General features: G+C 39.1%; 1 protein-coding gene across 1 annotated transcript; it reads right to left on the reverse strand.

Moving 5' to 3' along the window:
* On the reverse strand, window positions 1-26,703 carry tacr3a (tachykinin receptor 3a). The gene is made up of 5 exons (XM_042485640.1): window positions 26,333-26,703; window positions 21,455-21,643; window positions 20,745-20,895; window positions 2,203-2,399; window positions 1-396 (listed from the first exon to the last, which is right to left on the reverse strand). Exons 1-5 carry the CDS (start codon window positions 26,698-26,700, stop codon window positions 63-65), a joined length of 1,239 nt encoding a protein of 412 aa, XP_042341574.1. The 5' UTR covers window positions 26,701-26,703; the 3' UTR covers window positions 1-62.
* Window positions 26,704-27,201: the final 498 nt, after the last annotated feature.

Here is a 27,201-nt window from a genome sequence, read left to right on the forward strand (position 1 = left end):
GTACAATGTATAATGCATTTCTTACATGCACATGTCTGTGTGTGAGTCTGCGAAAACTCCCTTCAAGAGAACTCCTCTGGTTGAGTGCTCGGAGCCCCTCCATTTTGCGTTTTCACACCGCCACCGTTGTGTCCAGTGACTTCAGAGTGGCGAGACGTGATGTAGCTTCTCTTCCTTGTGGACAGGGACTGCTTAATTCCAGAGCCGCCCCCAGCACCGCTATCGCCCTCGGCGGGGTCATAAACCACCACCACAGTGGTATCCATTCGGGACAGCGTGTACATGCTGCTCTGGCGTGTTGGATGCAGCCGTGTAGAGCGTAGTTCCAACTCATCGTAGCTGGATACCCTGATGAACGGGCACCAGCGAAATGCTCGCTTGAAACCAGCTCGAAATCTGGTACCACATCAAGAGGGAGGGGGAATGGTTGGAAAACACAGGGCAAAATAAAGGGAAAATAACATGAAAAAAAATATTTCTTTAAAATGTTTTCCTTTAAAAAGGATTTTGGGGCATCCATTGGCAGAAATTGTATTATATTGAATTGATGACTATGCTTTTATTAGTGTTTAATCACCTAAAAATAGAATTATTGTGTTTAGCTTATAATGAGCTGTTTATATCTACATATGAGCGGGTCCTCTTTCCAGAGTCTGCAATATTGTTTCTAGCCTTGAACGGACAAATCCAACACTGGCTCTAGATAAAGCCATTCATATTTTTTGTAGTTCTAACATGCTTGACTCTTGGGAAAGGTTTCAGATTTTCCTCACTGTGCAATCCCACATACTGGAGCTTTAATAAGACAAAAAGAAGCATATATTGCAAGCAGCAGCACAGCAAAAGTTAGCTCTTCAGCTGAGAGGAGATTGTATCGAGGTGTCCCTGAAGCTTTTAAAAAAGGCACGTCTAAATATTTGTGCAGTGATGAAAAACATGTCAGTTGGAGTGGAAGTGGAGCATTTACTGTGAGAGTACTCAGCAGTAAACCGACAGTACTTGAGATCCTGGCTGTAAATCCTTTTCTCAATGCACTGAGGCTGCGTTAATTTCTACTCTAAAAACCTTCAGATGCTTGACAAAAGCATAAAGAATCAAACTCACTCTTATGAGTAGATGAGAGAATCACTGCAAAAGAGCAATTTTCTACAGTCACATTGTGCTATTCAGGTTATAAACTTGTTTTCAGCTGTCATTGTTAAAAACACATTTCATCATTTGAAATACTCTTTAATACTTTTTGAGACAAATGTACCAAAAGACCATGGACCACATAAAAAGTAAAAACTGGGATGTATGAAGAAAATGTAAAAAAAAGTAACTGAAATTGCTAAACTGATGAGTTTTTCTTTGCTCTGTCACAAAACGTTTTCATGCCTAACTTTTATCTTCCCACAAAAGATCTAATGGAACTTAAGTACACACTGTGATGTTATGTAACAAAACATCAGTTATTCGTTTGTTGTTGTTTGCCGTGCAGTGTATAGGAGGGAGCGAGGACTGATCATGGCCGACCAACTGCTCAACCATCTAATGTTAGATGAATTTGTGACATGTAATAAATTTTGGTCATCAGTGGACAGGCTCGCACACAGTTGAAGCAGAGCCACGAGTCGATACCACAAGGTCAGTGCCTTTCTGCCTCACTCGATCAATCGCTCAGTGTAGTCTAGCCAATTTGTTGGTGCTGCTAATTGGCTAACGTGTGTGTGTGTGTGTGAGTGTGCATGTGTGTGTGGGTGAGAGAGAGAGACAGAGAGGGAGAGCCCATGAAAGAGGGAATTAAAACTGGGTGTGACCACTTTCTGCAGAAATTAAATTTTAAGCTTATTTAGGGATGTCTTTTTTTTTTTTTTTTTTTTTACTGTGAACCTCTGCAAGCCAACAGACTTCTTCCAAATTAATCTTTATTGACAATTGTCAAAAGCCAGAATGGCACTCAGGAGCAGTTGGACTGTTTCATTATCTATTTTACATGTTTAGTGTTAACATTGAGGTCGTGGCTTGACGATTGTACCATACAGTGTGAGAAGATAAATTGTGCTTTGGCTTGAAATCGCAGGCAATTTACTTGTACAGTGGGAGTTGGAATAAAACAACAATTCTAAAATGGGCTCAAAAGGTACAGTATGTGCCCAGCTTTAGTAGCAGCATTAACCATTTCGTTTATGAGCTTGTCAGCACCACGTTGTTGTTACTTACCTGCTGTTGAGGCAGCAGTAGATGATGGGGTTGTACATGGTGGAGCTCATTGCAAGCCACAGCACTAACAGGTAAACCTGCTGAATGTACTTCCACTTGTTCAGATCCTTGTTGAGACCCGTCACAATGAAGTAGACATGAAAGGGGAGCCAGCAGAGGGCAAAGGTCACTACAACGATGATCATCATCTTCACTACCTGCAAGAGAGCGATGATGAGAAATGTTCACAAGCTGTCACTGTTAGCTGTGTTTAGGTTTCCTGTAAGCAGTGAGGCTGACAGAGGGAATGACAGCAGTGAGTAAGCCAAAGGAAATTACTGAGGAAAGATCATATCACTCTCTGAGTGAGATGAATATTTGGTGGGAAGAATATGGAGCATGTCATTTCAATCCATTTCTGAATTACAGTGTTTTGGTAGCACCTGGTACTGAAGGCAACAACCAGGTGATGCATCAATGCAAGACTGGGAAGCAGGACAACATATGTTCTGGTACCTTGGATCTTATAACGTATGCTAAAAACTACTTCAAAGTAGCACTGTAAACAAAGTCAACTCAAATCAAATTTATCAAGTTAATCAGGATAAACTCTTTGAGATGTCATCATCTCGTTTTCAAGAGATACCAAGAACAAACACAACGATACAAAGCTCAAGGTATACTACATAACACAAAACAAAACCATTCAAAAGAGAAAATACTTAACCAAAAAAAAAGTTTTGCCATTTAACTTGTCATTTTGTTTCAAGAGGGAGCCATTTGCATGTACAAAGCATTGTACAAAAGATAACCTGGGTACAAATCTGCAGAGACTATTGTATTAATATATGACACAGAGGATTTGGTTTTGGTTCATAGAAGATCATTTTTTGGCTTAAAATACCCATGAATTGTTGAATGGCAATGTTGTTGCTTGTTCTTTTCGACCTTTTGTCTGTAATGCTGTAATGCTTGACAGATGTCTCACCTGTGTTACAAGCTACCCACCATCCCATCCAACTCCAGATGGCAAAGTCAGCTCATCACTTTAGAAACTTTGATATATGCTTGAAACGTGCAAAATGTAACATATTGGTGGTTTGCAGAGATGTACAATGCTTCATTTTCTTTTGACGACTGGGTTGACCACATACTGCTGCTGCTTAAGATTTAGCTTAACTGACAATTAAGCCATGTGGTCCCTGTATGACCAAAGTGAGAGCTGTGTCTGGATACTTGGCGTTAAGTCAAACATGTTCCCAGATTGAATTTGTGATATTCATTAACAGAATCTCAAGGCACAGACAGGGGGACGAAGGGGTCTGGTTTGGAGACTCGGGATTGCAAATCTGCTCTTTGCAGATGATGTGGTTCTGTTGGCTACATCACACCGTGACCTCCAGCATGCACTGGGGCGGTTTGCAGCCGAGTGTGAACTAGTTGGGATATGTTAGAGTCAGCACCAGTGGAAACGGTGGATTGCCCTCTAAGGGTGGGGTGGGAGTTGTTGCCCTAAGCGAAGGAGTTCAAGTGTCAGGGTTTTGGTCAAAAGTGAAGGTAGAATGGTGTGTGACAACAGGCAGTTTGTTGCGGCATCCACAGTGATACAGGAGTTGCGTCGGACTGTTGTGGTGAAGAGGGGGCTGAGTCGGAAAGCTCTCGGTTTACCCGTCCATCTATGTTTCAACCCTCACCCAGTCATGAGCTCGGGGTAGTGACTGAAAGAATGAGCTCATAGATACAAGCGGCCGAAATGGGTTTCCTCTGGAGGGTGGCTGGGCTTTGCCTTAGAGATAAGGTGAAGAACTCAGACATACTGGGGGAGCTTGGAGTAGAGGCACTGCTCCTTCTCGTCAAAAGGGGCCAGCTGAGGTGGTTCGGGCATCTGATAAAAATGCCTCCGGGATGTCTCCCACTAGAAGTGTTCTGGGCATGTCCAACTGGTAAGAGGCCCAGTGTTCAGCCCAGAACACGCTGGAGGGATTAAATATCTTGTCTGGCCTGGAAACACCTTGGGATCCCCCAGAGGGAGCTGGACTGCGCTGCTGGGGAGAGGGACATCTGGAGTGCTTTGCATTGCCCCCGCGACCCGGCCTTGGATAAGGGGACGACAGTGGATGGATGAATGGATGAAAATTGTTGCGTTTACTGTAAGAATGATGAGTAGGTTAAATTAAATTAAAATGAAGAGAAATGCTGGAGTTGCTTGCCATTCAACAGGACTCTAAGAACAGATGTCCTACAACTAATTTGCTGTGGAAGGCCAAATTTTATTTTAATTCCTGGTTAGGATGTTCACAATGGTTTAAAAAAAAAAGTTTTATCTAGAATGCCATTAAAAAGGTTCAAATTATGCAAAAATTGTGAGAATATAAACAATTTCAGTATGTGTAACAGAATTTTTTACTTTTACAATATGCTGATGAAGATACTTTTAGACCATGACTGTAGGCACACTTTGAAAGTAGCATTTTCACCAATAACTCTCATTCAAAATCCCATCAGAAAAACGACAGGTGTACGCGTCATTATTTTACCAACCCTATCACCAGACAACAATGTCAAAATTTAAATCTCGCTCTTTGCTCCTGCTACCTTTAGTTTTCAACATATTGCAAACAACCACCTGTGTTGGCACTGAATGTAAAGTGGGGGAATAAACCAGTGTGAATGAAGTTCCTGAAACACTGGGCTGCACATTGATGCAAATTCACAGAAGATTTTGGTTACAGGAGGAAGAAGAACAGTCTAATGCTAATAAAGTGTTTCTAGCATTTACATAGATATCTTTTACCTGTGAGCCATTTTTTAATCATTTCTCCATCCATCTATTCGAAGAATCTTTCAATCCCTCCTTCTATGTAGAAGTAAGGAAAAATGTATTGTCTCTGGGTGATAACGAGGAGCATCATTTATAACACAGTGTGGCTCCTCGGCGGCTGGCTGCAGAGGTAAGCCACCAGAGACAAAACAGACATCAGTGAGTTCCTGCTGAAATCTAAACAAAAGTCCTGGCACCCCTTGTTTTGAGTGTGTGTTTCCAGAAGTTTATGGCATAACATAAGCAGAGTTGTAAACTGTGCTAGGTGGCTGCTAAACAGTTATGAAGCTGTCAGTAAGTTTTTCAGTAGGGTATATATTTGGCGTTCTAGTAGGTATTGATGGCAGCAGGCCATTGTTTGTGAGACAGATTCAAAAAAAGCTTCAGTGCCTCTGTTCATTGTGAAGAAAACACGTCAACCAGAGCAACACCGTTGCCTTGTACAGCTTATATCATATATGATTTGTATAATTTTGGACAACAATGGAGGTCTATGGCACAGATGAAAAAGCTGTCATACACACAAAATCTATGTTAAGATAATTTTATGTGACATACTGAAGTGTTGGAAATCTTGTACTCTTTGGTTTCCTGTCAATGCCTTTTTGAAAGGGCTGAGCTGTCCCATTGCTTTAAGTTTCAACAGGCTTCATATGTAAAGGAGGAGGCGGAGAAACATAATAGCATAGTGCCCTTGGCTCTTATTTAAATGGTCCACATTTGGACTCCCAGAGAACTCCATGGTATCTACAGTATATAACTAATGTGTAAACACAAAGGACATTTTATCAGAGGCTGGCCTCTTGTATATTTTAAGTATCTGTCTGCTTGATCACAGTCACTACTGTAGACTTCTTGTTTTGGCATATATTAAAGAACTGCAATAAATTGAAATAATTTGTGAGCTGTGCAAAAAAAAATTAAATACCTTCTAATTCTGACCATGCATGTAAATATGTCATCCTTAACAGAAGATGTTGGTGCTATAAACAAGCAAATAAGTGTTATTGTGCCTTATCAGCCATTTCAAACAGGCCAGAAGGGGACAAGTAAAACAGCATTTCTTTAAGTTGATAAAAAAAAGTGATACCAACATTGTCCATGCAACAGAAAATGGTCAAAGAAAGCCTTTCTTAAGTTCTTCACTGTAAAATCCAGTCAGGGATTTCAGCCAAGATTTTGAGCATGATAAAAAGACAGAATTCATAGTCTCTTCCTCACACAGCAGTATAAACAATGCTGAAAGTATATCCTGAAGCGCGGGACACTGAGGTGAGCTCATGCAGTGGTTTATATAAACACTATTCAACTCTCTTTAAGGCTGTGAGCTACAATGAGACCGAGATGTATTAAAGGTCTGTCCCCCTGCCATTTTTCATCATGAGAGATAAGGATGTCAAAGCACAAATTTTGAGCGTTGTACAATGGTATGGCTGTAATTTAGAAAGAATTTGGCATTGAAAGTGTTCTGGTTTCCGTTTGTAATCCATTTGAAGTTGAGTTGTATTGACCAGTCATGTTTGAATAGCAGGTAAACAGTCCGTGTGAAAAAGCTGAGTGCATTGAAATCTCGCAACCCATCAGCTATCATGTGATGACAATTTAGCTTAATGTTAGCTTTTAATTAAAAAAAATCTGGATTCATATGCAGGTATCTGTTTAAAGAGATTACCCCTAATGACTGATGCATGAAAGAGGGAGTCTTGGCTCAGATATCTGCTGGCTACACCGGATCATTGGCCCTCATCCCCACAGGCTTACTGTCATCAGACCAAAAGTGGATGGGTTCCAAGACTGAGAGAGGCTGTTTTTTTTTTTTTTATTTCAGTAGAGGTTGATCTCTGGGGTGCCTGTACTAGATGTGCAAGTAAATAAAAAATTATTGAGTATGGGGATAGTATGGGGTTTTGTAACATGAAAGACGGTGGGTGGCAATGTTTTCTAATGAGCAGGATGTCTGACCAGAAATGTTTAGATTGACAGATTGATGAACTCAAGGACCAGGTTCAGGAGAGATGCTTAGTCCTGGAAATAAAGTTGAGATTTGAAGCCGTATCCATACACTTGTTGATAAATTAGAGACTCTTACTTTGAATGTGTGGCTCAAGGATAGTGGGAAAAGATGCACTTTTGATGTACTAATGGTCTGCCCTACAAGCCTGAGATTGTGGTTACAAGAGGCAAACAGGAAAAAGCCATAGGCCTGAGCTATGTGTTTCCAGATCTCTCAGATCATCTGGTGCTGGCCTTTCAAAATCATCAAGAGGCCACTCCAAAACTGGAGTTGCAGCAGTTTATGCATTCCACGAGCTGGAACCGCCTGCCAAAGGATCTGAAATGTGCTCCTTCAAATGTTCCTTTTTTGAAAATAACCAAACATCCTTTTTGTTGGGTACGGCAGATGCCTGTTGACTAAAACTAACCAAAACAATTTGTTATTTCTGGTCAATCATGTCGGTACATAAATGTTGTGTTAATATTTGGGTATCTCCTGGCCCCTCCATGGCCCCCGCCCATGGTGTTTCATGGTGTTTGGGCTGGGGTTGTGGTGGGGCTGGGAGAGAAGGGGTGGTTAGGATTGGGGGGGTTGTTGTTTATGTTGTTTTACATTTTTATTGTGTGAAGCACTCTGTGCTACATTCTTTGTATGAAAAGTGCTCCATAAATAAAGTTTAAATGAATGATTGAATATATGTTGTATTATTCACCCCATACACATTAACATTTTTTAGATTGATTTATTTTACGGCATTCTGACAAGCCGTCTCAGTATGCCCTTCAGAAATTGCATATTAGGTTGATTCTGGTTGTAGATTACACACCAACAACACAAACATGCTCTGTATTTTATTTATTTTCTAAAGGGAATGAAAATGCATAAGTCCTGGAAAATTCAAGTAAAGATCTTTCAGATAATCAAATAATCCCCCTGCCCCCAAGACTTCTTGTCTGTCAAGCAGGGCTACCTTGAGAAATATGAAATAAACAAATACTTGCACACTGCAGGGATCCTGTGTCCACTATTTATTTAGTTTCTAGTGCAACGGCTTCTCATCAGACTTGAGTATGAGGCAGTTGTACATGAAATGTCACCCTATAAGTGGACATTGGAGTCCTGTTGTGTGCACAAGCTGTGCTCGAGCAGGTGTCCAAGGATACTTTGACTGAAGGAGCCAGGGAACGAACTCCCCATTTGCTGACGACCAGCTCTACCTTCTGACCCACAGCTGCCCCAGATTGGCTGTGTGTGTATACTGGCTGAAAAATTCATTCAAACATCAGTTGTAATATAATGATAATGATATATCTGTACTTTATTTAATGGTATACTCTGCAGGAATCCTTGGTTACTGTTTGAAAACAGTATCACCAGAAAAAGTGACAACGAAATCTCATTTGGACTTAAGATCTTCATTTTTTTTTTCAGCGCTGTCTGCAATTTTTGTAGCTTTCTCTTGGATGCATGCTGCTTAAGGTTTGGCACCAGGTTGCTACCTTTTTTTATGAAATCCATACCTGGAATGTCCTGGACACAGTAAATTAGATGATAAGAAAAAATAGATACAGTGTAGATACAGATAGATACAGTTCCCTGCAGAAAAATACACCACCACATACTTCTAGTGAGTCATAAGACATGACAGAGAGATTACTTTTTTATGAGTCCATGCATTGTTTTATTAGGAACATTTTGCATAGTATACCTTTAAGGGTTGACTTTTTAAAAGTTTAAGTTTCTTTACTACAGATAACCTAGAGTGCCAGGTCATTAGGTTTGCAGAATATTATTGAAAGAGCAATACTGAAGTAATTTTCACACAACGTTATGAAAGAATTGAACCTGTCTTTGTTTAATTAAGACATATAATGCCCCTAAGGTAGCCAGTAGGTAATAAGAATTGCTTGAATATGTGACAAATCTTCATAACTGGGACTAAAAGCATCTAAATTACATTTCACACTGACTATTTCTACCTTTGTCCTGAAGAGACTTACTGGTTTGTTTGTATTGCAAACACACAGAGATAGTAAGAGATGCTTAGTAATTCTGACTAAGAAACTTTTTATCTTTGTTCCTGATGTAGAGGTCATTTTCCAGAGGACTAAGAAGAGAGGGAAGGTCTAACTACTAAGAGAAATATATAATTGCACATCACGTACATCCAGCAATTGTCTGCCTGTAAAACAGAATGGAAGGAAAGGACTAGAATAACAACTAATAGAGAGCATCAGAGAGTGAAATAAATTGCATTTTTGGCTTCCTTCCTGTTGATTGAATTTTCCTGAGCACCACTAGACATTAAGATTACTGTATATTTGTAGTAAGGTTACAGAGTCTGATTTATCTTGACAGAGGTTACCTCCTAGGTTGCTGGAAGACAGTGTTGCATTTATTTCAAAACCCACAATTCATGTTTCTTAGATTACATGCCAGTGGAAGATTAAATAATTTGAGATAAAAAGCTGGAAGAAAGATAATGGACTTTGATTTTTTTTTATTAGTACATACAACACTGGTTTGTCCTCCAGAAATTATGTAAACTCTTTCCAATTAGTGCAGCAGGACAAAAGGCAAGGCAAAATTGATTTATAAAGCAGTTTGCATAAATGAGAAACCACATTGGGCTTTATAAAATTTAAATGGAGAAGAAAATCAAAGCTGCATCATTTTGACCAAACTCTGCAAATAAAAAAAGGCAAAACACAGCAAGATACATAATTTGATCATGATTTATGAAATTCAGTCGCACCCAGTTACTATGATATAGATATACTGTAGCCTACATGTGCAAATGCATTTTTTTGTGATTGTATCTGCACATTCGGGGACCCTTTGATGGTTTTCATACTTGAATTAAACTTGAAAATCCAATACAAATGGGCTCCGACAGAGCAGAGAGAATAAGACATGAGTGAGGAACAAATATATGAAATTTACATACAGTAGAGCCGACCTCAAAGGGAGGAAGTCTTACCGCTTTTTATCACTTTGATGTTCCATGATTGCTGCACTACAAAGACCAGTGGGACAAAAATGCACAGAGAGGAAAAAATGCTATATAATAAGAATAATAATGGTAATCACATTGTATCCAATAGTTCTGCAGCAGGAGTACTGGTGCTATTGTGCTCAGATAGAGGCTAGGACAAAACATGTAAGGTAAACATGATTTTTTTTATGTTTATTGTGAGGGCCTCAGAGACTTGTGGCCAAATTTTATGAGGGACATTCAGGAGGGAACAAACAACAACTGCTGCAAGGTCCTAACATTAATTCAGCCATCTTCCACAGTGCTTATTTTTAGTTCAGGAGGACTTAAGTTCAGCATTTCAACAGCTGTTTATAGTCAGTGGTGGCTGGATCAGTAGTCACAAATGAATAACAATGAATACAATTTCTTAGCAACTGAAAGATGATCAATAAAAGTGAAAACAGAGACAGATTAACCAATATATGCAATGTAAATGAATCTAAATTCCATTACAGACACAAGTCAGTTCAGTGTTAACCAAAAATCTACAGGCACAAAGCAGACTGTGACCCTAAGACTACTTGGAAACAAAATAGTATGCGAATAATATAAACATATCTTTAAGAAAGTGAAGTCCCAGAATATGTATCTCTATCGAACAAGTCAACAATTCAACTCATTTCACCAACACAGCTGGTGAGATCCCTGGGCAGCAGCTGTATTATATTACTAAGTGGCAAACACTTTGTTCATGTTGGATTTCATTATCTGCCCTTGGACAACAACACATGCGAAGTTATGCCTCTTGCATAGTCATAGTTACTGAAAGCAAACGTGCGTCCGTGGTTCACAGCACAGATGATGAATGCAAAGCAAAAAGCAACTGAACAGCCAACAGCTGCTCCTGCATAGAATCTGCAGCCTGCTATACGAGAATGAACAAGTTTGTGAGAGAGTGAATATGTAGCCAGTTCAATTGATTTTAATCAGATAATTTTCATGGTCATGGAAATTTTCTTGTAACATCACAGGAGGGAAGAAGGCTGGCGGATGAAAGGTCCAGGATGGAATAAATTCCCTCTCTGTAGTATAATTGGACATGGCAAATGTTCACAGATGTTTTTTTTTCTTGTAAGAAGATGCCACCACTAACCAGGAGAGACAAGTGCAGGCAATTGGCTCAGCCCCACAGTTACTATTGTCTAAGCCCCTCCATCAGGTTTAAGAGTCAAATCTTATGTGTTTGTATTCACCCCCCGTTGTATAGGAGGGTCAATCTACACCAAAGAAGGCCACAGAAACATGTCTGTGTAATCTAAACGCCATTGTATATCAATTCTACAACACAGAAAACGGAGGTAAAGAGGAGAGTGGCATTTTCTCAGTAAATGTCAGGGTGAAAACTAGATGGTGAGGGTTTACTTGGTCCCTTGTGGTTAGCAAGCTTACGGGAGGAGAAATGAGCTGTAGGCAGAAAATGTCTCAAATGTTTAATCCGGCCTTCAAGCACAATATCACACCTGAGGAGCACAGTGGGAATTAGATGAGGTAGCATACTGTAAGAAGAAGCCATCACTCTGCTTTAGCTGCTACAGTTAACCCTTTGAAACCTGTTCAAGTTGGCTTGATTTCTTTCAAAAACATCAAAAGAAGGCAATGAGCAACTTCAGAAGAAATGACAATGAAGAAATTACAAAAACAAACATAAAACCTCCAAAGAAACAAACAAACAAAACTTAAATAATTCTGCAAAATTATTTAAAAATATATAATTATGATAATTATAAAATCATTGTTCTGAGGGCATTTTTTCTTTGTTTTTAAAAACATTTCTTGGAAAGTTCTTATTTGCTTTTTATTCCAGGTTTTTAAGAGAAATCAAGCTAATTTGATCGGGGTCCAAAGGTTTCTATACATGTAAAAGGTGTCTGAATGCAGCCAAAGGAAAGAAATGTTGATCCAGGTTTTAGAGGATTAATAGGTTTGAATGAAAATGAGAGTTCAGAATTTCATCATGTGTTGTTTCAACCGCGTTTTCTTGAAACTACACTTATATAGTATAGTATTCTGAAATTTTAAGGGACACAAATGCTGCCTTACAGATATACTACGACTTTTTTGACTAAAGGTCTAGTGGGTAGGATTTAGGAGCAAGTATTGGTGGAAATTTTATATAAAATTCATGACTATGTTTTCACTAGTCTACAATCACCTGAAATTATGAATTGTTTTGATTTTGTTACTTCAGATTGAGCTGTTTATATACATATTGTTTACCAAAACACTTCAGACATTTATCTTAAATCTCTGACTATATTATTTAATTCTCTATGTAGATTTGTTGTTGAGATGTCCTTTTAGAACTCATCATTGTTTTATGTTTGATTTGTTGAACTTGTTACAACCCAAATCAAGATGGCAATTTCATTGGCTTCAGTTCGTTTTTAAATGTGTTTATTTCCATTGTCATCCATATTTAAAGGAACTCATGACTCCATACAATTCCCCATACTCACTTAGACATATGAACTGCCCTTTTTTTTGCATTCCCAGAATCTTGACAGAAGTTGGTAAAGGTCTTTCAAATATAAAGCCCCATCAGATTGGAATTACCTCCCTCTTTCTTTGCATTATATTACTTCCTCTGTTTGTTTCAGGATGTTACTACACTCCCATCTCAAAACAAATTGCTCATATTTCTAATTTATTTTCTTTACTCTTGTTGTTTTTATGTTCACATCATTGATCCTTGTTAATCAGTTTGTCTATTTCGTGCATTAGGTGTATGTGGGTTGGGGTGGGTGAACAAGATGTCTATATTTGTTATATGTTATGTATGTTTATAATTTAATGTAGTGTATTGTGTCTTGTGTTCTTTGTATATGTTTGTCTGGGGACCTCATTGAAAATGAGATGCTACATCTCATGGGATTATCCTTAAATAAATTAAAAATTCAAATTCAATTCTATTTCACAGATGAGCTTCCTTTTTTATAAAGCTGTCTACACAGGTCGTATAATGACTTAGGTTTCTTTCGCACTGTATGTGTGCAGTTTAACCCCAAGGTCTTTTTCTACATTACAGTAACTGTTTGTCAGGCTCTGAGAGCTGCTGAAATACGTAACACCTACACTCAATACCATGACTGAATGCATTAGACACAGACGGAGGACTGAAGCTGCTGCTACACTGTTACGTGCTGCTTTCACCACACATGCTGGGTAGACACTTGTGTTAACGCAGTAAACATGTCCTGTCTTGAGCTTCAAATCAATTTTGACTTTTTCTTTATTAAACCAAGACAACAATCTTTTGCAGACCTTGACCAAGTACTCTCAGTGCCTTATCATGAAACCATGCATAATTACTGCAATGCTGCATTGCATGAGTGTTGAGTGTATGTTGAACAAAGAAGCTGTTGTCAGGAACATAAACATTTTGTGACTCGGCAGACATGTTTGTAGATTGCAAGAATATCAATTAATTGTGTTTTCTTTAAAATGTACTTTCTGTTGCAAACTAATAAATAAAATTTGTAGACAGGATTGATTGTTTAGTTACTGCTTTGCAATTAAAGGCCACAAATGCTTCCAGGGGATTAATCATTTCAGTATGATTATTTGAGTTATCAGTTATTTAGCTAATTACAAACTAAGTTTAAGGTTGGCAGGAATATGCTACCTTCCTACCTATATGAAAAAAGGTGTCCCGCCACCACAGGTGTAACAAAGCTATCAACAGAGTGAGGGAGATGTACGTTCATGCCGACGCAGACCTGAAAAGAGGTGGAATCAGCCAAAAAAAGTTACTTTAGATATGAGGGGCCTTTACCTTGTAAAACTAGTGGTTCTGTGTGATATTAGCTCATTCCTCATGTATGCCTTGCAGAGAAGTTTATGAACCATTAGGGCTGCAGATATTAGTATTAACGTGTTTAAGTAAAAGCATTAGTCATTTATGGGCAGCATTCAGGGCCCAAGTGTTGCTGATATCCATATCTTCCACATCCATATTTAAATCCCTCCTAAAAGCGCTTTATAAATAAAATGTGTTATTATTATAATGTTGCCACCAAAAACAATTACAAAGCCAAATGACAAGTATAAAAATAATCAAAAGATCATCTTCAAAGAAGCTTAAGTAAATATGCAGACTCAGCATACCTTGCTGTCAAATTCTCCATTACCACAGCATTTCACATATAAATTAGAACTAGCAGTGGGAAACAAATGGGGTAGATGAGGAAAAACATATTATTTTGGTGCTGATTTGCTTTAGAAAAAAAAAAAGATAATGAAACTCACATGCTAATGAGGTTTTTAATGCATAAAATAGCTATTGAGTTAGATTGTAACCGTGCCTGGGGCTTGCCCCGGCACTAGATTTATGTTTCTTCATTAATCCAGTAAATGACTTGCCAATAGTTAGCTTGAAGCCAGAATAAGTCTCACCAACAATTTGAAATGTTATACGATGAGAACAAAAGTCAGCAAGTTGCGTGCTTGAATGCCACTGAGTGAGTAAACCAAAGAAAAACTGATTTAGTCAAAACAAAAAGTAAAGAAAGACAACACATAAGAAGAAGAGATGAGTTTTCACTTCAAAAACAAAACATAAAACCTCCTAATGCCACCCTGTTGACTAAAAATTTTGTTTATATGCTACTAATATGGAAATATAATACCACAATATAATGTCCCCCCGGATTACATTCGCTATCACTCACATAATATTAAAACAGTTGTTTTTTTAATTATTTGTCTTCATAAACAAAGATGAGATGCAACTATTTCGCTATCACTAGCATTGCATGCAACACATACTAGCACACTATGTTATTAGAAAAACTCATCAAAATGTATGTTTCATAAATTGTTATTTACAAATCAACCACTGACAGAATGTTTCATTTGTCTTCCAACATACGGCTACAGCATGATTTACAGTTATGTGGTCAATTGGGTTATTGATATTGGTTAAATATTTCACCAAAAACAAACTCTTTCCTTGACAAATATGTCTGTCCATTTACAGCTAATATACAGGAAGCAGGACAAAACCACTCTGCTCTCATGCTTTGTTTGTCCTCGACTCTGCGCGACAATGACTTCTGTGCGTTAAAGGTAACACTTAATGGACTGTAAAAAATGTTTCTTGTGAACAGGCAGTCCAGGCAGCAATTATGTTTCTGTAAAAGCATATTTGGAATGCAGATTTATAAATGAAGATTTATAAATGTCACCTTTAACACACAGAAGTCACTGTAGCACTGAGTCATGGACAAACAAAGCATGAGAGCAGAGTGGTTCAAGTCCTGCTTCCTGCATATTAGCTGTAGATGGACAGGCATTTTTGTTTCATATGATAATAGCTAGTTCTAAGTCACAGTGCACCCTTTAATGAAGATTTATAAATGTCATATTTAAAGGGTGCACTGTGACTTAGAATTAGCTATTATGATATGAAATTTTCAGTATTTTTAAGACTTCCCAGCTGTATATGAAAAATAAATTCCTAATGTGAAGATTGATAGTGTGGGGACTTGAATAACTGGCATGAAATGGATACATGTATCAATCAATTGAAAACTATGGATTTTTGCTGAAAATCAACATTTACATGTTGTGAGATGATGATAGCTAGCAGTGTTTGCTACAGGTCTGATGGTGCACAAAATATGTACTGAACAGCCTCCTGTGTTGAGAAAAAACCCACTTTTGTAACTGAATGCTTAATAATTTCTAAGAGCTTTCAAGACCTGCAGTTACCCTGTTTTTAGGGAAAAGGGTTGCTCTTTGGAGCCAGTAGTTAAAAGCCACTACGAAACACAACAGAAAATATGCTGTGGGGTCTGAATATTGAGCCTTTGAACAAGAATGACTTTCAGCTAAGTGTTCCAGCAGGAGCCTTTCTCAGGATGTGAAAGAGACAGAAATTCAATTTTTGTCTTACACATTCACTGGTGTGAAGAAAGGTTATGCGACTGCAGCCACAGTACTTAAAGCCGGCACTCACTCTCAAAGGAAAGCAGCCAACTCCTATTATGTGGTGTGGCATAGTGAATGGTGAAAGACTCTTAAGAAATTGCAGCTATTGTGATTATCATTATGGATCAAGCCTGTGCAATTTGCCATCCACACCTGCACTTGTCTGGTGACAAGTGCAGGTGTGCATGGCAACGAGTGTTTTCCAGGCAAGAGAGATCTGGTGACACCTGTCCAGTCAAGATTAGAAATGTCCCATTATCTCTGGAGGTTAGCATCACACTCACATACACTGCGGCTTAACACCGATGTACTTCATTTCAGGAAAAATCTGATCTTGTAGAGGTAATCCATTCCAAGCCACCAACCCACCACACACACACACACACACACACACACACACACACACACACACACACACACACACACACACACACACTACTTTGTCTTCAAGCAGAAAGGAAGATGGGAGATTGATGGTGCTTAATAATCAAGTCGAACGCATATTGTCTTAAAGAGCCGTATGGCAGACATTTGACATGTCACTTAAGACTGACCTGTCAGACGGACAGCCCCGCGCATGAGTTTATAATACACCACTTGTGGCATGGTTACTGAGGCAGAATGGATTAACTCAAAACAATGGACTATCTGAATCTCAATAAAGAGGATGAGAAATGATAGAAAGATGGAGCTTTTTATTGCTTCCTATCACCTCACAGACCCTTGATGGCAGCACAGGGAATGTATCATTAAGGTGAAAGACTCGCCAGAAAATCTTGAGAAATAATAACACTCTTTATGTGTTATTTACGTGCAAAAGACACACACTCCTTCTTCACTTCAGCTCATGCATTTCATTGCAGTGACCTTTGCCTCTTTTTTTTCCTGTTGATGAAAAACAAATTACTCCGTCAATACCCTGAGTGGGTTATAGCTTATCTGGAAGATGCAACTGTTCAGTACAAAACAGAAAGAGTACCATCATGCACCACCGGTCATGCATGTAACATTAATTTCTTCTTAAAGGGTCAGGTTGCCTACACAATCTGCTGCCAACCCAATGCAATATAAGTGATGTCATTTTTGCCATTTTTTAATCAAAGAGTGACTATGTCTGTTCCCCTACTTCAGACTAAACTATTTCTAAAGCTGTATTATCCTGTAAATCCTCCTGATTATCCTGTAAAACATCTCTAGATATATCGGTGCCACATTCGGTACAGAAGAATGGACCCCAGACAATGTATCTCAGTGACTTTGGTGATGACATTTGCTGTAGCACCACCATGAGGCTGACATTTTTGGGTTTGATTATATAAACAGCTATTAAATGGATTGCCAAAACACATTTGTGCCCACCTCTGGGTTATTTGACATAATTTCAGTGATCATCAACCCATTATTTAATGAACAAATACCTACAATCTCTGAGAAAAGGATGCTATTTAAACACCACATTATTCCAAAGGAAAATTCTATATATACTCTCCAGACTATTATACCTAGTGGTCTGAATAAGAAATCAATTTTCTCTAAAATATATAATGTTTATCATGATGGCTTTCCTTACCCAATTTCTGTACATTATTTTTCTGCACAACTTTTTTTGTTGTTTTGCCTCTAACTTAACACAATACATTCTGCATGTTGGTGATGCAGACTGATATATGGGATGATGAATGTGATATAAATACATTACAAATGAATATGTATGTTTAATATTTTTGAGCATCACCGTTGTTTTACAGTTTGTTCCTTATGTATCTTATTGAGTTGAGCAACGGTTTTGATGTTTAACCATGCCTGCCGTCATAGAGCTCATGAGTCTATAGGTGTGCTTTACAAATACAGATACAGATGTGGCTTCAACTTTTAAAACAATTTCAACAAGAAGGAGACCCAAGTAGGATTGATTGAAGTAGGAACTGTTGTGTCGAGCGAATTTTTGTGGCATAGAGTGCGTGTGCAAGCATTACATTTTTCCCTCCAAATATCTGAAAAATGAATGATATTCCCAACAGTATCATCTCTACTTTATGTTTACTACTAATTCGCAAATGGAAGCCCGCTAACATGCTAAACCAAGATAGTGAATATGTTTGATGTTACACCTGTTTGCACTCAGCATATTTGCAATGGCATTGTCTGCATGTTTGCATAGTTATGTTAGCATATATCTCAAAGTGCTGCTGTGTCTATAGTGTTTCTGCCATGAGTCTGGAGTACAGTAAAAACATTGGCTTTTTAACCAGCTTGTTTTGTGAAGCTTGACAGTATTGCCCTGGAGTGTTCTCTCCTTTCTGCAACCTTCTCTGACCTGAGCCTTCGAGCACAAAACTCTCAACCTGAATGACATTCATTCCCAAGAAAAATACATTATACCATGTAAACCAGTGATGAGAACAGGGTGGAGGTTGAGAGAAAAACATGCTCTCATACTCATCTCTTTCAAAATTCAGACTATACACACAAAAATATGCAAACTGCTTTTGAAATCTGTGCTGAAATTACGAGGAAGGCTGTGTGAGACATCAGAGTGGAACAGATATAACCTGAATACTCCTGTGTACAAACAACAAACATGCTCAGCCACATATACTCCTTTTCCACATATTGATCTTCTCACCTACACCGAAAGGACTCCCCAAAGACCCATTTTCTTGCTGTAAGACTCACAAATAATGATCACCAACGTGAAGCTGATACTGATTCTTAGGAAAGGTTGATGCGTGTAAAGACAGAACTTTGGACTCTGCATTCATAAGCAGAACGATTCTGGTGGTGCTCGGGAGCCACAGGGAAATCACACAGTGGAGAGACTTAATCAGAAGCATTGTAATGTCCAGTGAAGATATAAAGAGGAATGGACGTCCCTTACAACATCTATTAAAATTAACTGACCATGCCTGTGCCAAGTATATAATTTTATTTTTCCAGTAATGCTGCAGTTTTGCCTTTATTACCCTTTTAGTTGTCTGCTGCAAGATGTTATTTGTCATATTTGTTGATTGTCGCAGTAAACAGTCATACTGTAAAAGCGTGTCCTGAAAGCTCCTGAGACATAAAAGATTTGTCTACCAAAGTGCAGACAATCTCATAATGCCTCGAGACACTGTTGGTTTTCAGAGCTTGTGCCTGTCCCTGTGCATGGACAAAGAGTTGATTGAGGACAAGTGACAACCACAAAGGTTGTGTTCGGTGGAATCAAGGCTTTCTTCCCTGAAATGTTCACAGTGCAGTGTGTCTACCTGCTGCCGCACATACACAAGGCAAAAATTCATTAAACTTGGTTATTGCAATATGCTGAAGCTGATGTTCCAACTTTTAAGTGTATGATTTATATAATTGTTCTCGGCCTGACAGAGAAAATTAAAACCTAAAGCACTGCTTGAGAACGTTATTACTGTTGAGCTTAATCAACAATGTATTTCTTTTCAATCTTACCAGTGGAATTGAATGTAATATTCCTACTTTTAATTCATTTCTTTAAAGAGCACAATGTTTTTGCTTTAGGGAAGCTAAGCAATATTTATGGTTTCTGAATAGTTCCGATGCTGCTGCATGTCTTATACGTGTCAAACAGATTCAACAGTCATTATTAAAGCAGAGATATTAGGCAGTTGTTTGCAACAGTCTTTTTTAAGACAAATGAGAGCTTCAAAGTTTGTAAGTGTGATGTTTACTGGTGTATTTTATGTTTTAGAACAAAATATGAAGGTCTCTCCAGCTTGTCTTAACCACAGACCTTATTTAAGACTTCCAACCAAAATAACATTCCAAAAAATCCACTGACTTTGAGACGAGGAGACAACAGGTGCTGAAATACTACTGGCTCTCCAGTTTTTCGGATTCATTACTGGGGTTCTCTATGGAGGCTTCATCATTTGTACAACATTATGCAAACTTTGTTGCTTTTTATGCTACGTCACATAACTTGTTATAATAATAATTACAACCACTAGCGGGTGCTGCCTTACAATCAATGACAATATGGGTTGTAATAAGCTGCTTGCACAATTGACTTAAGTGGTTGATTTTTTCTGGTGAGAGCTGGCTGGAATGGAATCAAAATCCTATCGTGGCAGACTTTGTGATATCAGCAAATATTGTGTTTTTGTCCAGAGAATCTATATCATATTGTAATGACACTTATCATTTATAACCCCTACATATTAGTTCCATTATTTCCACACAACAGAAAGCATAGAAAGTAATTTTGGCTCATTTAATATATGAACTTTTATAGGCTTAAAATTGTACAATATCATTCATAGGGTGTTTCTATAATGAATTATGTTTTATTTCTAGTAATGTTGTCATGTTTGCACCAGGTTGCTTATCAGCATGATACACTTAATTATTTAGATTTGGATGTGGTCTAAGATTTCCCCCATCAGACCAAAAAATGACTTTGGCACAGCAATTAAATTAACAAAGACAGAGGCTTTATTCCAAATCCTAACGTTATACAGTAACAGCGAGATGGGTAGTCGCTTCCCTTGGCAGATGTTTTTGAATGCCTTCTTGTTTTACAAAAAAGATCAGAAAATTGGATACCTCCCAGATTTCTGTCAAAATGGCCCTATTTCCTATTCCTGTTGCTACCTCCAGTGGTGTGATGATAATTACCTGGAGCCACAGGCTGCTCAGTGGCAGACAGAATTATTCCTGTTCTTCTGGCATTCAAAGATTATCATGTTCACAGTTACTAATTGGGTTGCCCCAGGCCATATCTGAATTCCTGAATGAATGGTATACTATTTCCGCTCAAGCACACTTACCTTCCTTTTAGCCCTGAGCTGTCCATGATAGTTATCAGATGAGTCTCCTGGGATCTCCCCTCCCCACAGAGTCACCCCAACGATGGTGTAAGTGATGCCCATCACCCCTAAGGGCAGCACGTAGACCAGAACTGTTACTATGATATGATACCTGCGAAAGAAAAAGGGAAAACGCAGGTGTTTACATTTATGACACATTGATACTCATATAATTTCATACAGTCGATTTTATATCCTACTCCTATATCATGCATTAATAGTGCCTGCTGCACCAGATGAGTGTAGGTTTGATCTGAGTGTCACCACTAACTGCTATATTGTAACTAATTGAAGCTTCAGTCATTTCAGCAAGTGTCCCACAACAGCATATGTATTATCAAGTGGCTGCAGTAATTATGACAGAAAGCAAAAAAGGAAGTCAGGTGAAGCATTAAGTCTGTGTATGGAGAGCGTACTTGCCGACTCTACTTAATAATTGCTTAATTAATGAAAACTGATAAAGGTGTCTAAAAGGTGTCCTAATGCAGCATAACAAAACTGATGTCGATCCTAGTTCATAAGCGTTAAAAGTCAGCACAATGCAGGACAGAAACTCTGTTAAAGCCTTCTAAAAAAGCGACATTTTCAGTTAGCTGATGTAGAAAGGATCTGAGCTGCACTGCCTGATTTCATAGCAAGCTACTGAAGCACGTTACAAAAACATTTCTCACATAAAGGGGTCATCAGCCATGCGGGGCCAGGCCACGTAGCAGAGGGTCCTGCGAGGCAGAGCTTTGATGGTGGAGAAGTAGCAGAGGGGGAAGGCCAGAACCACGGCCAGACTCCAGATACAGACGATAACTCCTGTGGTGGCCTTCGCTGACAGACGAGGCTTCAGGGGATGAATGATGGCCATGTACCTACAGGTCAGAGGTCATCCGATTATGAAGACATCAGCAAAATATATCACTGATTGATTTATTGATTTCATCTTCATTGAACCTGAAAGTTGCTTGAGACACACTACAGACCTTACCAGACACACCTGGCCATGTATGTTTTTCTTCATTTATGTATACTTTATAGCAAGTTTACCCATACTTGTGGGATTTTGACTCCAAAAGATGGAGTAACATCTACATGCAAAAGTTATGAGTTGTTAAAATAAAGAGTCATTTCACATTCTTTGATTGTTTTGTTAAAGGATTTTCGGTGGCCTGAAGAGGTAAAACTAAAATGTATTCCACGGGAAAAAGGCAGGCGTTACATAAAAGTATAATAAAAACAATTGTGCTAAAGAAATCTATAATTTTTTTCTGACTTATTACTTTATTTTACCACTCCCTCAGGTTTACCTTAGGAAACACTGCTGTATGTGATTAAGTATTAGAATTTTTTGGCCTTAAAAAAAAAAATCAATGGATGATTAATGCTTTTTAACTTTTTTCTTTCTACAGTAGAATAACTACTTTCTGCCTGTAAATGTCCAATTGCACTGTGGTGTCTGATTTTCAGGGGAATTGATTGATGATTCAATCCAATAAACTGTGATGAGATTTAGTTTGAACCACACAGTGAAGCACTCAGAACTGGCAGCAGATTACCAGCTGAACATGAACCCAACTCAGGATGCTCCATGATTTTAAATTGCTGCTAACGCAGGCTGAGATTCGCTAATTCAATCTTCATCAGATGGTAAAGAATGGATCCCGTCCTGTCACCTCAGTGACTGGAAGTCTCAGAGGGACAACAACAAAGATGCCCCGTCAATTCACCAGTAATTGCTTGGCATTTATTCTGTGTATCTCGCTGGCCCTTGTGGTTGGCAGTGTGTGAATGGATTGTCAGATGCCCAATCAGGCGAGCACCAAAGCAGTCTGTGTCATTTGGGATCCAATGAGTTTGCACATTGCTGGCTAATCTAATAGACTTGTAACCAATGAACAATAACCACAATGCAACGCCAGTAACACTTGGATAATAAAATTACACACACATACACACTCCTGTTGGGTATACACACACATCCAAGCACGTTCAGCATCTCCTGGGCATCATCACAGAGACATCACAGCAGCAAATTCATAAATCACCTTATGTTTTTTTGTTCAACGTGGGGTCTGGTGTGCCTTAAGCTGCATGGAAGCTTTCAGAGAACATATTGTTTGGAAACAGCGTCACTGTGGTGTGACAACACCAACTAAACACTCACTTTATCACCGCTTGGTGTCGAGCTAACAGCGATTGCATTGGATGAAACTTCCAATACGAGCGGCCTAACATTATGTATACAGCCAAATTGTCAAGTGTTGACTTGTGTGTCCTCAGAAGAAATTAGTATGTTTAATGTTTCAGCTGCCCTTACTTAACAGCATCTTAAATAATACTTAAATGGTTGGTTCAAATGACACCACTAATAGTATTGAGCCACGCAGAAAGCTTTGGTTTTGTTTGTTTGGGTTTTGAGTTATCGACCTCCAAGATTATTCTGTCACCACAATACAATGAAAGTGAGTGGACTTTTTTTGTGTTGCTAACAGCACTGAAACATTACTCTTTAAACATGTTCAACAAATCCTCCTCCCAGGAACAATGCCGTCATTACACTGGATACTCTGAGGACATCACTGTCTGTTTTCATTTCTACCCCTGAGAGTAGTTCCATTAAAGCTGTAGTTGTTAACTTTTATAAAAGGTTTTTGTCAAATTTGCCGAAACTGTTACTGTATTCACTCAGCACTAAATGAGACTGATAATCTGCAATAAAAAAAAATATTCCTTTGCCCACTAAGAAGTGCTTCTAACCTCCGTCCACTCATGAACGAAAACAATCAACCAGAACCGAGGAGTCTCTAATGCGGCTGTCAATCATGTCATTCACGGTTCGTGAACTGCACTCAAATTGTCAAACTAGGCAGCATTGAGCAAATATGAATCAAGATTTTAGTACTGCATTGCCTATGTCTTGCCACAAATGTTTTCAGACACATATTTGAGTGTAATGTTTAGCTGTAAAATGAGAAAATTGGTCTGGTGGGTGGTGCTTGATACTTTGACCAAGACCAACATGACAACTGGTCCACAACCTCTTATTTTACACATAAACAGTACACCACAACACATTTCCAAAAAAACAAATTTCATTAGAAACAGTAAGAAGAGAAGAAGAGACTTCACTGATTAACTGTCTAGCGTACCTCTTTCAGAATATAGTGACAGTTTCAGCACATATTACGCAGTGATTTTCATAAAGGTTACCAACTGTAGCTTTAAAGACTCTTCACAGCCTAGTCTGCAGATCATCCACAGTAGCAGGAACATGGTCTATGGAAAGACAATTTGCTGTTGACGATTATTTTTGCTGCTGACACAAAATTCTATTAAACAATGTATTCGGGTGGAGGCAGAAATCATGGATGTATATGATATTTGCAACATGTTCTCATCCCAAGTGTCGACTTTGAAATGAAAACCGGCTGGATATTTGCATGAGGTTACAGGGAACCAACCCTTTACAGAAAACAGCACTTGTTATTCTCAGTGATGTCTCTCCTTTTCCACTTCTCCTAGCACATAACATACAAGATCATATCACTGCTGGTGAGGACTTAATGATAAGACTGCATTCTACAGAGCCACAGCTTCAACGCAGGAAAGTGAAGGTGAGAAATGGGAAAAGTCACTAGCCGTGTTATCACAAAAAGCTTCAAGGCTTTGCCAGCTACCTTTCACACAGCAACCTGCGTTTGTTTTGCTCCAGTGCCTCAGGAAACACACTTGGCAGTACAGAGAGTCAACAGGAAGGACAAATTCACAGATGATCACGAACTGTGGCCTCATGCCATTTCAAGACATCAGAGCGGAGACAGCACCATACTGGGGTTACGAAAAGCATGACCCGAGGTTACATCTACATCATGTAGGTCATGCCGATGTTCTCTTTGTCTGTACACACTTGACAGAATCAAACGGACACTGCGGACCAAAAATACAAACCCATGGAGGTTGCTGTAGAGGAGCCAAAATGAGCACGGCCTCGGGAAATACATTGCTCTCTTTGTGTGTCAAGGAGAAGTACTGGAGGAGGAAAACACCTCGCACAATATCACAACACACTGTGACACTTGTACACTACGGCTGCTGACACACACTGTGCCTACATGCAGCTTCTGCGCACATTTTGTTTTCATTATGCTCAGCCTGTGGCTGCTTCCTTCATCAGTCTAATCCCTTTATTCAAACATTATGACGTATGACGGGCCACTGATCAGTATCAAAGCCCAGCTGATAGTGATGAGTGCATCACCACATTACTGGAAACGACAGCAGCAGGGAAAGAGATGGAGGAACAAAGACAGAAAGAAGTGTGAAAGCGCAAAGAAGATGAATAATGTGAGTGCATGTGACAGAAAGCAAGAGAGTCAGAGAGTGTTAAAGTGTGGAGGAGAAGGGCGATCTTTCCTCGGGTGTTGGCACAAAAAGAGTCATTCACTGCATTGCAGACTCTTTGCAAAACAACAGCTTCAGTCCACGATTCATTGGCAATGAAAATAAATGTTTGGAATAGGACCATGGTGGGGGAGATGGCAATCACCCTGCCGGGAATCTGCTTTTCCAGTTTAATAATGCAAATCACAAACAAGTAATTATCGCCCTCCCTTGGGGACTGAAATAAATGTATACTTAAATCAGCGGGGAGCATAAACACCAATAATGTGGAGAAAATGTCATAAGATATCATTAGTGGAGTTTGAATTATACTGATGGGGACTCTATCAGTAATTTTTTATGGAAATGAGAGCACAAGCTACAGCAAAAAATGAAATGCAGTTTGTGTCCAAGCAAGGCTAATATGAGTTTTTATCTTAAAGCACAAAATTGATTTTTCTGCCAATTATGGTGGAAAAGTCAAGTGGGATAATCAGACAGATATCCACAACATCATGCGTAACACGCTTGAGATGTAAGTGTGTATGTGACAAGGATTTTGTTTTTACGTGTCATATAGTTGGAAATACACGTTTCAAGGGCATATATTTTGAATTTTCCCCTAAATATTTACAACATTTGCACCCCCAACAAACACATGAATGGAGTTGAGGACTTGCACATTTAAGTCAAGAGGTGCTGCTGAAAATACAATATTAAAAAAAAAAAAAGAAAAGCTGTATAAAATTCACCATAAAGTAGGATGTGTTTGATGCTCCAAATGTTCACTCTGTTCCATGTGTCCTCCATATGGCTGAAATGAAACCTACGCCCTAAACATGCTCTGTGCATGTGATCCGGATATTTCATTTCATCTCTGAAAGACAGAGTGCTGAACGTAGTCTTTTTTAAATTAATATTCTACTTAAATCACTTTACTGCTTATCTTCCTTTTTACCTCATACACAAACTAATACTGCTTATTATTGTATACCAAAACAAGCACCATTTGCACAGAGGTGCAAGAAAAGTCTAAATCTATATAAGTGCTACTTTAAAACAGGATACATTCACCCACATGTAACTGTCCACCGATAGAGAAAGGGAGTTAAGGAGCATGGGGAGGATTTAGCGTCAATCAACTCGTTAGACAGTGCTCTTGCAGCACTTCATGAGCCCACCTGTCCACAGCGATCGCAGTCATGGAGTAGATGCTTGCAAACACGGATGTGACCGGGAAAAAGTTGTGGAATTTGCAGTACGCTTCCCCGAAGTACCACTCCCCGTGGGCAGCGTAGACAAAGTTTATCAAAGTGTTGAACGCGGCCATTGATGCGTCTGAAAACGCCAAGTTCAGGAGGAAGTAGTTGGTCACCGTCCTCATGCGCTTGTGGGCAAGAATGATCCATATCACGATGAGGTTTCCAAACACCGCCACAGCCAGCACGGAGCTGTAGGCGATCGACCAGAGAGCGAGGCGCCACGGCGGCTGCACAAACTGGTTAGTGTAGTTCGCCGTTACGTTGGATCCGTTATGTGGAGCTGCCATCCTCTTGTCCTTTTCCGCGAAAAAAGTTGACGCTTTAGTTGTTTTAATATCTATAGACTGAGGTGCAAAGCTAGAATAGTGAAAGAGAATTGTCGTATATGCACCACAGCGCGCAATTTGAGCACATCACCAATGCACATTACCATTCCTAAACAACACACAGCTCCTTCCCAGATGCCTGCAGTAAATGTCTCCAACCGTTGCGCGCTTTTCGGGATAAAATAACACTCGTAAAAACACAGTGCCTGTTGAATGTGGGTGTGAGCGCACAGCCTCTCCTCCAGCAGCAGCAGCAGCAGCAGGCAGGATGCTGTGCGCACTCAGTGACGCACAAGTGGCACACATGGTGAAAGAGATTGATTGATACTCCTGGCTGCTGTTTTTAAACTTCATGAATAACAGATGGGCAGCACTATCTGTCTATGCCTTACAATCAGTCACCATGTACATTTATCATCCGTGACCTTTCAGATCATCTGCTGTCAGAAGCTTTTCAAAGAA

This window comes from Plectropomus leopardus, chromosome 4 (assembly GCF_008729295.1).
Source record: "Plectropomus leopardus isolate mb chromosome 4, YSFRI_Pleo_2.0, whole genome shotgun sequence".
NCBI lineage: Eukaryota > Metazoa > Chordata > Actinopteri > Perciformes > Serranidae > Plectropomus > Plectropomus leopardus.

Bases quoted from the DNA above. Each gene is read 5' to 3' on its own strand.
- tacr3a (XM_042485640.1), bottom strand. From the start codon at position 26,700: ATGGCAGCTCCACATAACGGATCCAACGTAACGGCGAACTACACTAAC. The intron at 20,896-21,454 runs GTGAGAAATGTT...TTTCTTTCGCAG, and splicing joins ATGGCTGATGACCCCTTTAT to GTATCATATCATAGTAACAG. The intron at 397-2,202 runs GTAAGTAACAAC...ATGTGGTACCAG, and splicing joins TACTGCTGCCTCAACAGCAG to ATTTCGAGCTGGTTTCAAGC.